The sequence below is a fragment of the Mobula birostris genome, chromosome 6 (genome assembly GCF_030028105.1).
Source record: "Mobula birostris isolate sMobBir1 chromosome 6, sMobBir1.hap1, whole genome shotgun sequence".
Lineage (NCBI taxonomy): Eukaryota > Metazoa > Chordata > Chondrichthyes > Myliobatiformes > Myliobatidae > Mobula > Mobula birostris.
In genome coordinates, this window is record NC_092375.1 from 115,179,741 (window position 1) to 115,194,194 (window position 14,454).

The 14,454-nt window shown below is 46.7% G+C and overlaps 2 protein-coding genes across 2 annotated transcripts in view; one reads left to right on the forward strand and one right to left on the reverse strand.

The window, feature by feature from the left end:
- Positions 1 to 733: 733 nt before the first annotated feature.
- Positions 734 to 11,078, reverse strand: LOC140199287 (uncharacterized). The gene is made up of 3 exons (XM_072261085.1): positions 10,858 to 11,078; positions 6,578 to 6,815; positions 734 to 1,223 (listed from the first exon to the last, which is right to left on the reverse strand). The coding sequence occupies exons 1-3, from the start codon at positions 10,892 to 10,894 to the stop codon at positions 1,037 to 1,039; spliced, it is 462 nt and encodes a 153-aa protein (XP_072117186.1). The 5' UTR covers positions 10,895 to 11,078; the 3' UTR covers positions 734 to 1,036.
- A 206-nt stretch (positions 11,079 to 11,284) lies between these two features.
- The window catches only part of aamp (angio-associated, migratory cell protein), a 54,484-nt gene continuing 51,314 nt past the window's right edge, over positions 11,285 to 14,454 (forward strand). The window contains exons 1-2 of the mRNA XM_072261084.1: positions 11,285 to 11,494; positions 13,098 to 13,220. Coding sequence (XP_072117185.1) covers positions 11,401 to 11,494; positions 13,098 to 13,220 — 217 coding nt within the window. The 5' untranslated portion in view covers positions 11,285 to 11,400. The remainder of the gene's footprint in view (positions 11,495 to 13,097; positions 13,221 to 14,454) is intronic.

Sequence of the window (14,454 nt, forward strand, 5' to 3'; positions counted from 1 at the left end):
GTACAACTCCAATGTCATGTTTAAGTTTGCTGACAACACCACTGCTGTTGGCCAAATCAAAGGTTCAGCATCAGCATATACAAGAAAGGCTGAAGATCCATCTGAGTCTTGCCACAACATCCTCTCACTCAATGTCAGCAAAACCAGAGATAATTATCAATTACAAGAAACCGGGGGTTGTTAGTGTATCGGAAGTGGAGAGGGTCAATAATTTTAAATTCCTTGGTGTCACCATGTCAGAGGATCTGTCATGGGACCAGCACATAAATACCATCACAAAGAAGGCACAACAGCACGTCTACTTTCTTAGGAGTTTGCGTAGATTTGGCACGTCATCTAAAACTTTGACAAACTTCTATAGATGCACAGAGGAGAGTATCCTGGTTAGTTGCATCATTGCCATATATGGAAACACCAATGCCCAGGAACGGAAAAGCCTACAGAACGTAGTGGATGTAGCTCAGTCCATCACGGATAAAGTCCTCCCCAGCACGGAGCACATTTACAAGCAGCGCTGCCACAAGAAAGCAGATCCATATCAAGGACCCCCATCCAGGCCATGCTGTTTTCTCCCTACTACCATTGGGCAGCAGGTACACAAGCCTTGGGTCCCAGACCATCAGTTCAGAAGCAGTTACTACCTTACACCATCAGGCTCCCGAACCAGTGTGGATAATTTCACTCAATGGATTCCACAGCCTATGGACTCTCTTTCAAGAACTCTAGAACTCAGTATTATTTATTTACTTTATTATTTTCACAATTTGTCCTCTTTTCCACATTGGATTTTTATCAATTTTTGTTAAGTATAGTTTTTCTCAAGGTGACATATAAGTATTTGTGTAATAAATTTACTTTGAACTTTGAGGAGTCCAGGTGAAGGGTCTTGGGCTGAAACGGCAACTGTCCATTCACCTCCATTGATCCTGTGTCATCCGGAGACTGGACCTGAGATTAGAGGGAGACAAAGGCAGAGCCAGATTGGCCAAGCCATTGGAGGGAAGTGGTGACCAAGATGTCAGGGGTTCCACCCCCATCACGTTGACCTGCTCACAGCTCTGGTCTCATTCTCCTCTACATCTCGCCTGTAACGATCACTTTGATAATCGCCCTCATTGGCACTCTTCATCCGCTGCCTAACCTTAAGCTGTTTCAGCCGGTTCTTGTCCACCTCTCGCTTCGCAAGGAGGAAGGTGATGATCCCAGATGGGAGACCAATTAGCCTGCAACAAAGCAAAGTGAAAGGGGATGACTATCATCGGCAGAGCCAGGAAGTAAAATACTAACAGAATAAAACAATGCGAAAGGGGGACAGCCCTGTCTACATGTCAGAGACTGGCCCCTTGACAATACAGCCCAATCACTGCATCAAAGTCTCTGAGCATCTGCCCTGGGCCCAACCTATTGATGCAATCATGAAGAAGGCATGCCAACACCTAAATTTCATTAGGAGTTTGAGGGCATCAAAAGTTATGGGGAGAAGGCAGGAGAATGGGGTTGAGAGGAATAATAAACCAGCCATGATGGGATGACAGAGCACTCAATGGGCCAAATGGAGATTTGGTATGTAGACTGACAGGGAAGCTCCAAAGCCCAGGATTACAAGAGACTGCAGAGGGTGTCGGCTCAGCCAGCTCCATCATGGGCACAACCCTCCCCATTAACAAGAAATAGCTATTACTCCTCAACTATCAGGCTCCTGAACTGGCATGGATAACTTCAGAATCAAAATGCGAATCAGGTTTATCATCATTGACATATGTTGTGAAATTTGTTATTTTGCAGCAGCAAGTATGTTTCAGTAAGATCCCCTCTCATTCTTCTATCTATTCTTTCTGTATTACAGTGTAATACATAAAATGTGCTATAAATTACAGTAAGAAATATATACCTAAATAAATAAGTAGTGCAAAAAGACAGCAAAAGCAATGACATAGTTTTCATGGGTTCACCGACCTCTGGGAAATCGGATCGTGGAGGGGAAGAAGCTGAGACTGAAATATTGAGTGTGTACCTTCAACCGCAAGACCCTCCAGAGGATTGTGCCGATTGCTGAGAGGATCATCGAGAGCTCTCTCCCACCCATCTGAGACATTTATCAGGAGAGTGGCGTACATAGGGCCCTTAGCATTGTAAAGGATCATTCACATCCATCCAACAATCTCTTTTCACCCTCCCTCCCAACAGGCAGGAGGTATTGTAGTATTAGGGAAAGGACTGTTAGGATGGGAAACAGCTTCTTTCCTCAGGCCGTGAGACTACTTGGCTCCCTGCCACCACACAGATCTCTTGACGGATGAAGAACCAGAAGCATTATACTGTGTACTTTTTAACTTGGTGTCATAAATGCACGTCATGGTAAACGTCAATCTTCTGGAATTTATTTTATTAAGTTAATTTATTTGTGGTAACACTACATTGTGTGTGTGAGTTATATCCTACTCTGGAGGAATGCTATTTCATTTGGAGGTTACCCGTATACGGTTGAATAACAATAACCTTGAACTGTCTCTCCTCCCTGACGGCAGTAATGTGAATAGAGCACGTCTTGGGTCGTGGGAGTCCCTAATGATGAATGCCACTTTTTGAAGATGTCTTCAACGGTGGCGAGGACACGTAAACACAAAATAATCTGCAGATGCTGGGGTCAAAGCAACACTCACAACACGCTGGAGGAACTCAGCAGGTCGGGCAGCATCCGTGGAAAAGATCAGTTGACGTTTCGGGCCGGAACTCTTCGACAGGACTGTAGAGGGAAGGGGCAGAGGCCCTATAAAGAAGGTGGGGGGAGGGTGGGAAGGAGAAGGCTGGTAGGTTCCAGGTGGAAAACCAGTAAGGGGAAAGATAAAGGGGTAGGGGAGGGGGAGCAGGGAGGTGATAGGCAGGAAAGCTGAAGAAGGAATAGGGGAAAACACAATGGGTAGTAGAAGGAGGCGGAACCATGAGGGAGGTGATAGGCAGCTGGGGGAGGGGGCAGAGTGACATAGGGATAGAGAAAGGGAGGGGGAGGGAATTACCGGAAGTTGGAGAATTCTATGTTCATACCAAGGGGCTAGAGACTACCTAGACGGTATATGAGTTGTTGCTCCTCCAACCTGAGCTTAGCCTCATCATGGCAGTAGAGGAGGCCATGTATGGACATATCTGAATGGGAATGGGAAGCAGAGTTGAAGTGGGTGGCAACCGGGAGATCCTGTCTGTTGTGGCGGACGGAGCGGAGGTGCTCGATGAAGCGGTCCCCCAGTCTGCGTCGGGTTTCACCGATGTAGAGGAGGCCGCACCGGGAGCACCGGATGCAACAGATGACCCCAACAGACTCACAAGTGAAGTGTTGCCTCACCTGGAAGGACTGTTTGGGGCCCTGAATGGTGGCAAGAGATGAGGTGTAGGGACAGGTGTAGGAGGACATGTATGGTCATGCACTTTGGTAGAAGGAATAAAGGCGTAAATTATTTTCTAAATGGGGAGAAAATTCAAAAATCAGACGTGCACATAGACTTCGTAGTCCTCATGCAGGATTCCCTGCAGGTTAATTTGCGGGTTGTATCAATGGTAAGGAAGACAAATGCAACATTAGCATTCATTTTGAGAGGACTGGAATATAGAAGCAAGGATGTGATACTGAGGCTTTATATGGCATTGGTGAGACCACACTAGGGAGTATGGTGAGCAGTTTTGGGCCCTTATCTAAGAAAAAATGTGCTGGTATTGGAGAGGGCCCAGAGGAGATTCCATGAGAATGATTCCAGGAATGAAAGGGTTATCACAGGAAGAGTATGTAATAGCTCAAGGCCTGTACTCACTGGAGTTTATAAGAATGAGAGGGGATCTTATTGAAACCTATGGAGTATTGAAAAGCCTAGATATAGTGGATGGTTAGAGGATGTTCCCTATAATGGGGACACCCAGGACCAGAGGACACAGCCTTAGAATAGAGGAATGTCCATTTAGAACAGAGATGAGGAAGATTTTCTTTAGCCCGAAGGTGGTAAGTCAAGGAATTCATTGGGATAGATGGCTGTGGAGGCCAAGTCACTGGGTATATAGAGGTTGATAGGCTCTTGATTTGTCAGGATGTGAAAGGTTACAGGGAAAATGTGGTTGAGAGGGATAATAGATCAGTCATGATGGTATGGTGGAGCAGACTTGATGGGCTGAATGGCCTCACTCTGCTCATGTGTCTTATGGCCGACTCTGAACAGATTCTGACCTAAGGGTTCACTTTCAGACTCTTCACAACTCATATTCTCAGTATTATTTTTTATTTGCACATTGGTTGTTTGTCATTCAAGATTATTTATTGTCATTCGGCAGTACACAAGGTAAAGGAGAAGGAAATGATTGTTATCTCAGATCTGACGCAGCATATTAAAAATACAACATCCATAAAGAACATAGTAAGTATTTAAGATTAGCTTGTATACATAGACCGATTGTACGTACATGAAGTGACGCTAGGAACAGGAGTCTCTGTACGTAAGGTAACTCTGACAGGAAATGATAAAGTAGTGGTGGAGACATTGATCAGCTTGATGGTTTGGGGAAAGTAATTGTTTTTGAGTCTGGTGGTCCCGGAGTGGACGCTACAGGCATTCGATAAGGTACCACATAGGAGATTGGTGGGTAAAATTAGAGCTCATGGCATTGGGGGGAGGATATTGACATGGATAGAAAACTGGTTGGCAGATAGAAAGCAAAGGGTAGCAGTGATTGGGTGTTTCTCGGAATGGCAGGTGGTGACTAGTGGGGTGCCACAGGGCTCGGTATTGGGACCACAGCTGTTTACGATTTACGTCAATGATTTAGAGGAAGGCATTGTGAATAACATCAGCAAGTTTGCTGATGATACTAAGCTGGGTGGCAGTGTGACATGTGATGAGGATGTTAGGAGAATTCAAGGTGAGTTGGATAGGCTGGGTGAGTGGGCAGAAACTTGGCAGATGGCGTTTAATGTGAATAAGTGTGAGGTTATTCACTTTGGGAGCAAGAACAGGAAGGCAGATTATTATCTGAACGGTGTGGAGTTAGGTAAGGGAGAAATACAAAGAGATCTAGGAGTACTTGTTCATCAGTCTCTGAAGGTGAATGAGCAAGTGCAGCAGGCAGTGAAGAAGGCTAATGGAATGTTGGCCTTTATTACAAAGGGAATTGAGTACAAGAGCAAGGAAATCCTTTTGCATTTGTACAGGGCCCTGGTGAGACCACACCTGGAGTATTGTGTGCAGTTTTGGTCTCTAGGGTTAAGGAAAGACATCCTGGCTGTGGAGGAGGTGCAGCGTAGGTTCACTAGGTTAATTCCTGGGATGTCCGGACTGTTTTACGCAGAGAGGTTAGAGAGACTGGGCTTGTACACGCTGGAATTAAGGAGATTGAGGGGGGATCTGATTGAGACATATAAGATTATTAAGGGATTGGACAAGATAGAGGCAGGAAATATGTTCCAGATGCTGGGAGAGTCCAGTACCAGAGGGCATGGTTTAAGAATAAGGGGTAGGTCATTTAGGACAGAGTTGAGGAGGACTTCTTCTCCCAGAGAGTTGTGGAGGTGTGGAACGCGCTGCCTCAGAAGGCAGTGTAGGCCAATTCTCTGGATGCTTTCAAGAAGGAGCCAGATAGGTATCTTATGGATAGGGGAATCAAGGGTTATGGGGACAAAGCAGGAACCGGGTATTGATAGTAGATGATCAGCCATGATCTCAGGATGGCGGTGCAGGCTCGAAGGGCCGAATGGTCTACTTCTGCACCTATTGTCTATTGCCTCCCCCCGATGGGAGTGGAAGAACGAACAGTCCATCAGCAGGATGGGTGGGGTTCTTCATAATATTGCTGAAAAAATACGCTCTTATATACTAGGCTAGTATGTACATACATGTACTTTGATAGTAAATTTTCAACAGGCAATCTCCCATAAGACATGCTGGCTCGGTCAGAGTGACTGTAACGTGAGACCCTCACAATCACCAGCATTTCCAGTGTACTAGAAAGGAACCCGGGGGAAGGGAGAACAAAGGCAAAGAACCGAAGAGGTTTGCAGAACTAGTTTACCAGGATGCTGCTTGGATTAGAGAGCATGTGCTATAACAAACAGTTGGGCGAATGGGTTGGAGAGGTGGAGGCAGAGGGGAGATCTGATAGAGGTTCATAAGATTATGATAGAGTACACGGACAGTATCTTTCTCCAAGGGTTGAAATGTCTAATACCAGAGGGCATGCACTTAAGGTGAGAAGGTATCGTTTCAAAGGAGATGTGAGGGGCAAGTTTTTACACAGAGAGTGGTATAGACTGCCTGGGTGGTGGTAGAGGCAGATAATGTAGGGACATTTAAGAGACTTCTAGATACATAGACACATGAAAGGGAGGAAAATGGAAGGAGATGGACATTGTGTCGGCATAAGGGATTTAGATTAGTTGGCCATTTGAATATTAATGTACTTGGTGTTTGAATATTAATATACTTGGTTCGGCACAACACTGTGGGCTGAAGGGCCTCTTCCTGTGCTGTACTCTTCCATGATAACCGATGCCTCCCCGCCCCCCCCACACCCAGCTACTGACCCACACCCCTCCCAACCTCACCAGGCCAGCCCAATCTTTCCCATCGGATTCTTGGCTTTGCGCTGTGGGATGTATTCTGGGCGCCTGCACTCTGGCCCTCCGGGATGCTGCTCTGCTCGCAGTGCTGGCCTGTTGCCACAGTGACAGTGGATAGGTTTGGCGCTGCGTGGCTGCGGTCCTGTTGCCAGGTGACTGCGGGCCTGCGGGACTATGCTTGAGGCAGTGGCAGGGCTCTGGAGCAAGCAGAAAGACCAACAGCCTGTGAAGGAGGCAAGGAATAAGAGGTCAAACCATGGTTCAATTTCATAAACACAAGAGATTCTGCAGATGGTGGAAATTCAGACTAACACACAGTTCACAGATGGTGGAGGAACTCAGCAGGTCAGTCAGCGTCTATGGAGAGGAATAAACAGTTAATGTTTGGGGCCAAGGCTTGGACTTGGACAGGAGTCTTGAAGAAGGGTCTTGGTCTGAAATATCAACTGTTTACCTTCCACAGATGCCGCCTGACCTGCTGAGTTCCTCCAGCACTTTCTTATGGCAGAATGTCTTATTTATGTATTTAGACAGTGGTCCCCAACCACCGGGCTATGGACCAGTACTGGGCCGCAAGGAAATGATATGATTTGGCGGTACGAAACGATATGAGTTAGCTGCACCTTTCCTCATTCCCTGTCATGACCACTGTTGGAATTTGAACGCACGTGAGGTCATTACCCGCGCGTTATCCATGTCAACGCGGGAAGAAGATCAACTCCTCGAGCTTGCAAATGATGGCGGGCTGAAAAGTATGTTTGACATAACATCTCTGCCAGCATTCTGGATTAAAGTCAGGCTGAATATCCTGAGATAGTCAGGAAAGCACTGAAAACGTTGCTTCCATTTCCAACATATCTCTGCAATGAATACAACGAAAACTAAATTGCAGAATAAAGGAACCCCCTTCGAGTAACGCTGTCTCCCATCACCCCTCGATGGCACCGTCTTGTTGCAGGAAAACAAGTCCAGGGCTCCCACTGATTCAGCGATATTGGTGTGTTGCAATGCTTTTATATGTTCATACGGGGAAAATATGCACAGTATGTTAATATTAAATTTGTTAGATAAACCCTTTTAGAAACGAAATTGAGTGTATTAGTCACTTATAGTGACCTAGTTGACTTATCACCTATATTCCGGTCGTGATTAACACCCACCCACCAATTGGCCGGTCCTCAAGAATATTGTCAATATTAAACCAGTTCGTGGTACAAAAAAGGTTGGGGACCCCTGTATTTCGAGATACAGCATGGAATAGGCCCTTCTGGCCAGGTTGCCCCAGCAACCCCACAACCCTGATAAATCCCGATCCAAGCATGGGTCAATTTACAATGACCAAATAACCTACCCAGTACGCCTTTGGTCAGTGGGAGGAAACCGGAGCATTGGGGGAAAACCCATGAATTCCATGGGGAGCGCATGCAGAGACTCCTTACAGAACAGTGCTGGAATTGACTCCGAAAAGCAGAGTGACACCACCTGTAATAGCGCTGCACTGACCGCTACGCTACCGTGGTGCCCCCTATGATCACTGGAAGTGACCGTTCCATCTGAAATCAGGGTCTTAATTCCCACGCAAAAGATTCAGATTTACTTATTCACCACAGTACAGCACATGGAAACATACCGTGAAATGTGTCACTTTGTTACCAACTAACACAACCCATGGATGAGCTGGGGGCAATCAGTAAGTATCGCCACATATTTCTGGCGCCAACATAACATGCCCACAATGGTGAGTTTACGGAAAGACTTGCTGGATGAAGGGGTTGAAAAGAGACCAATGGTGTCATTTGAGAGACACTTGGATAGGTTCAGACAGGGGCAGGGCAGAGGGAAATGGGTCAAACACAGGAAATTGAGACAAGCTGGGTGGACACCATGGTCGGTGAGGACTCACTGGTCCAAAGGGGTAGTGGAGGTGTAATTTGTCCATCAGTGCTGATCACCCCATCCTTGACTAAGCTGTTCCACTGTGAACACGATCTGTTATGAGTCAACATGATGCTTTCAGATCAGGTCATGCATAGCACATAGCTCTGCTGCTCTGCTCAGGTGTGTTTCTGGGGTACGGGGGCTGGCGACCCTTGTGCCTGTTCTATCGCTGAGCAGCAGTGAACCATCTGATTGGCCTATCAGAGTTCTCTTTGGGAGCCAGTTGACTTGATCAGCATTCTGTTCGGGCTATTGTTCACGATTGCACTTCAATAAAAAGGGCCTCTATCTGTGCTGTACTGTTCCGTGACTCTATAATATAACAGCACAGTACAGGCTATTCGGCCCAATATGTTGTGTTGACCTTTAAACCTACTCCAAGATAAATCTAATCCTTTCCTCCTACATCACCCTCCATTTTTTCTATAATCCATGTTCATACACAAGACTTTCTTAAATGTCCCTACTGTGTCTCCCTCTGCCACCATCCCTGGCCCGAAACTTTCCTCCAGTCACCTTAAAATTATGTCCCCTGCTGCCACGGGACCCATTGCTGCTACAGGAAGAAATCTCTGGCTATCCACTCAGTCTATGCCTGATCTATCAAGTCACCTCTCATTCTCCTTCCCTCCAAAGAGAAAAGGATGATTTTGGCTATAGTAGATTGGCATTTTATAAAGTGCGGCAGTATTGTATTCCATATTTTAAAAATCAGGTTAATAGGCCAATACAAGGCAGTTTCATCCTTAAATTTTAAATTTACTTTTCATCAGAAACTAACTTAGCGAACTCGCCAGCAATTTTGTCTGCTGACCATTTTTCATCACACACTGTACAATTTTTTACGGCATGTCACTGCTTGAAGCGCTGAAGCCACCCTTCACTGTAACCACGCTCACAATCCACATCTCTCTCGAGGCTGCCCACAAAGCATTGGGGCTATTGACCCACGGCTGGGGGACCTGGGTCTCCATTCACACACAGGTGCGCCTGCGTGCTACGTGTGCAGGGGCCAGACCCCCTCCCCGTCCCCTGCAGTTCAGCCTGAGTCCGAAAGGAGGTCAATTTCCGTGTGTCGCCAGCGAGGCGGCACTACATGAGGCTTGCTGCTGGCTGTGTACTGGCAGGGAGAAGCTTACACATTCAGCTCTCCTTTTTGCAAGACTGCTAGCCAGCAGTGGAGGCTGGAAGTCAGCGCGACCAGCACTAATCCACACTGGACGCATCACAACAATTATTTTCACAAGAATGATCCCGGGAATTGAAAGGTTAACAAGAGTGTCTGGTGGCTCTGGCCCTGTACTTGCTGGAGTTTAGAGTTTAGAAGAATTGGGAGGGGGGGGGATCTCATTGAAACTATTGAATGCTCCTATGTCTTATGGTCTTATCGACTTCAGAATTCGCAGCACTCGCACCTCCCTTTACATTGGCAGCATAGCAGTGGAAGCTGCAAGCATTTTCAGACTCCTGGGAGTGCACATCTCAGACAACCGCTCATGGTACCAGAGCTCATTCTACACAGTCAAGAAAGCTCACCGATGCCTCTACTGAGGAGGCTGAAGAGAGCTGGACTTTGCATATCTACACCCACATCATTCTGCAGGTATGAAGTACTGAGCATCCCAGCAAGCAGCATTACTGCTCGGTACGGAAAATGCACTGCAGGAGGCAGGAAGCTCTACAATAGGTAGTCAAAACTGCCCAAGGCATCGCCAGCCCATCAAGGGAATATACAGAGCAAGGTGCTGGAAAAGGGCCAGTAACATCATGAAGGATCCCACCATCTGCTCATGGACTGTTTGTCTCACTCCCATCGGGAAGGAGGCTACGCAGCATCCACGTCGGGACCAGCAGACTCGAAAACAGAGACTTTCCCCAAGAAGTGAGGCTGATCAACACCTCCACTCACTAACCCACCCCTCCACTACCCCAACTATTAGTACTTTATCATTTCCTGTCAGAGTCACCTCATGTACAGACACTCCTGGACATAAGAGACATGCAATAGATCTATGTATGTAAGCCATATATGTATTTTTTTCATTATTAGGTTCTTGATCCTACTCTGATTTTTCTGTACAGCTTCGGATCAGGAGTAACAATTATTTCATTCTCCTTTACACTTGCATACTGGAAATGACATTAAACAATCCTGAATGTCAATAATCTATTTGGCAATAGACTTAACTTGAGCTGGCATTGCTTGCCAGCCCTCGGTCATCTCCTTCTCTACACTCAGTGCCACTGCAGGCACTCAGCCCAAAACCTCGACCATTTTTCTGCCTAGCCGGCTGAGTTCCTCCCGCGGTGAACGACCTAGAGTTTACCTCTCGCCAACGAGCCGCTCCTCCAGCCCACCGCCATCCTGCTCCTCTTCGATCCCGGCGTGCCTCGCCCCGGCACGCAAACGCATGCGCGCCCACCCGCCCGCGCAAGGCTTCATGGTCATGGTAGTCTTTCTCGGGAGTAAACACAAGTTTAAAGCGGGCCCTACTGCCGTTTCTCGGACCTTACTTCAGAGAGATAGGCGCTAATGCAGGAAGGGGATGAGGCACAGCGTCTACGGGACAGGAATCTGCTGGAAGAGGATTTTCCAACCGATAACAACTTGATCCTCCAAGATCCCAAGCGCCTTGTCAAAGGGCAACGTGCAATGACCAACCGCCTTCCCCGATAGTAATTGGCTGTCCCACGTGACGTCATCCCGATGCCCATCTGTTATTGGCCACTCCCGCTGTCATTCATACGTTTACATGCCGCGCCTCCTCAGAGTGGGTCGGTCTTTGGCCTGGCTCCTGGCAGGCGTGAAGCTCCGGGTCGGTGTTACTTTGCCTGTTAGTTAACTCACTAGTTAGTATAAACCGGTGAAGATGACGGAAGAGGATCCGGGTTCCCACGTGGAGCTGCACGACGGCGAGGAGATTGTGGAGGTGATCGAGCTGAACGAAGGTGAAGGGGCGGCAGGTAAGGCCAGAGGATGAGGGGTGTGAGTGATCCGGCTGTCGGTGGCTGGCTTGGAGATGGGGTGAGGGTTCATGGGGTTAAGGAGCCGGTCATGAGGGATGTGAGAGGTCATGGTGGGCTGAGGAGGTGCTGATGCCTGAGATGAGGGGTGTGAGGGGCCGGGAGGAGGGTGAGGGTGAGGAGAAAGACGGGAAAACCTGCAGACGCTGGAAAGCCAAGCAAAACACACAAAATATCAGGAGATCCTACGGCCAGCACGTACGTGCCATTGCAAAGGAGGAGTGACAGCACCCCTACTTGCTTAGAAGCTTGTGCAGATTCAATAAGCCCACCAAAACTTTGACATGCTTCTATAGATGCACAGTGGGGAGCACCCTCACTAGTTACATCGTGGCCTGGTATGGCCACACCAATGCCCAAGAAAGGAAAAGCCTACAGAGAGCAGTGGATGAAGGCCAGTTAACCGTCAGTAACTGTTAGTCTTTAGATCGTTGGAGGGAACTGGATCACCCAGAGAAAACCCACGCATTTCATGGGGAGAACGTACAGATTTCTTTGAGATGTCTTTAGAATTGAACTCTGAGCTCCCCTGAGGGTCTGAGCTGTAATAATGTTACGCTAACATTATTTCACTATAATAATGATAAATGGGTCGCACAGTGGTATAGTGGTTAGTGTAGCACTATTACAGAGCCAGTGACACCGGTTCAATTCCAGCGCTGTCTGTAAAGAGTTTGTTCTCCCGGTGACTGTGCGGGGTTCCCTCTGGGTGCTCCAGTCTCTGCAACCATAGAGGCTCCTGAACAGACGTGGGTAACGTCAATCACCACAGCTCTGTACAGATTCCAGAGACTCATTTTCAAGGGCTCAGTTTTACTTTTTAATTGCACAGTTTTGCCTTTTGCGCATTGGTTGTCAGACCTTGTCTCTTTTTGTAAAACTCTATCGTATTTCATTTTTTCTACTGTGAATGCCTGCAAGAAAATGGATCTCAAGACAGTATATGGTGATATATACGTACATTGATAATAACTTTACTTTGAACACTCTGCAGCTTCTTTTGTTCCTGTGCACTGGAGCCTCCAGAGCAGACAGTGATGCAACCAATCAGAATTCTCTCCACTGTGCATCTGTAGAAATTTGTCAGAGTCTTTGGTGATATATCAAATCTACTCAAACTCCTTTGAAGTCTTATCCTGTTGAAAGGGGTATAGTTTTGAGCAAGAATGATAAGGTAGATGCTGAGAGGTGTTTCTTATTGGGGAATAACATACACAAAATACTAGAGGAATTCAGCTAGTCAGGCAGCATCTGTTGACATCTCAGACCGAGACTCATGATATGGAGTCCCAATGAGGAGTCTCAGCCTGAAGCATCGATTCTTTATTCCCCACCTGAGTTCCACCAGCATTTGTGTGTGTGTGTGTGTGTGTTGCTTCAGATTTCCAGCATCTGCAACGTCTCTTGTGTCTCTGAGTTTGGCCTTGTATATATGCAGGGGTTCACAGGATTGGTGCGGGCTGATTTGATGCGATGGTATACAGGAAGGCTGTGGAAAGGTGAAATAACTCAGGCTGATGTTTAAATGTATCCACTTCCACAGGTGACTGCGTTGATGAGGTGGAGGAAGCAGAAGATGATGCCGGGTGGGAGACAGAGGACGAGGACAATGAGAGCATGGAGTTGGTCCAGGATGACAGCGATCTCACGTTCACCAGACACACAAGTAATTGAACAACTTTACGAGGCTTACTCAATTCCTCCCTTCACTGGGGAGGGTAGTTTGTGGGCTGAGAATAATTGTGTGCGCGGAATTGCTTCAAAACAGGTTTGAGGATGGTAGAGCATAAGTGACCTCCCCTTTGTTAAAGCTAATTCGTACCTTTGTCTTTTACCTTTATTTCTCATATGAACGATGAAACATCGAGCCATACAGTGAAATGCATTGTTTGCGTCAGTCTGTAGGTGTGCTGGGGACAGCCTGCAAGTGTTGCTACTCTTCCAGTGCCAACAGAGCATACTAACCTTAACCAGTACGTCTTTGGAATGTAGGAGAAAACGCACACAGTCATAAGGAGAGCATACACACTTCTTATAGATAGCAGCAGGAATTGATTCCTTGAATGCTAGTGCTGTAACGCATTGCACTAGCTGCTGTGCAACTGTGGTGCCCCAGATAAGATTGGAGTTTAGAGTTCAATTCCAGCACTGTCCAGAAGGTGTCTGTACATTCTCGTGACCGTGTGGGTTTCCTCCGGGTGCTCTGGTTTCCTCTCAGTCAGAGATGTACGGGTTAGTAGGTTAATTAGTCATTGTAACTTATCCTTTGATTAGGCTGGGGTTAAATAGGTGGCGCACTCGTTGTGCCTGAAGGACCTGTTCAACGCTGTATCTAGATACATAAAATAAATAAGCAGTGGAGATAAGACACAAATTTCATTGGCCATTGTGCCGAGGACTATTTGTCTCTTCAACCCTTGGTTGATAAAGTTAAGAATCACAAGCAAAGATGCAATCCATTTAGTCAATCCAGTCCATGCTAGCTATCAAGTACCTACCTATACTAATCCTACTTTTCTATAAACTACTGGCTTGCCATTTTAAGGGTTAATCTAGATACCTGCATGCCATGAGAGTTCCTCTGTCCCCATCACCCCCTCAGGCAATGTGTTTCAGGCATGGATTGCCCTCTGGGCGCAAAACTCTACCCTCGAATCCCTTTCTCCTTATCCTAAAATTATGTCAACAGGTTTTTAATGTTTTTGTTTTGGGGAAAGATTTCCTACTATCTAAGGCCTCCTAACTTTGTTTCCTTCTAGATTAGGGTGTGGAATTATTATTCATCTTGTAGTTAATTTTTATATGCTTGCTTTTAATTTTTATATAATCACCTTGTAATGTTTTGTAACTCCAAAACATAAAAAAAACTAATGGAACGGAAGTACTGAGCCAGAATAACT

Bases quoted from the DNA above. Each gene is read 5' to 3' on its own strand.
- LOC140199287 (XM_072261085.1), bottom strand. From the start codon at position 10,894: ATGGCGGTGGGCTGGAGGAGCGGCTCGTTGGCGAGAG. The intron at 6,816-10,857 runs GTAAACTCTAGG...CCTCCTTCACAG, and splicing joins GAGCGGCTCGTTGGCGAGAG to GCTGTTGGTCTTTCTGCTTG. The intron at 1,224-6,577 runs GTGAGGTTGGGA...GCTTTGTTGCAG, and splicing joins GGAAAGATTGGGCTGGCCTG to GCTAATTGGTCTCCCATCTG.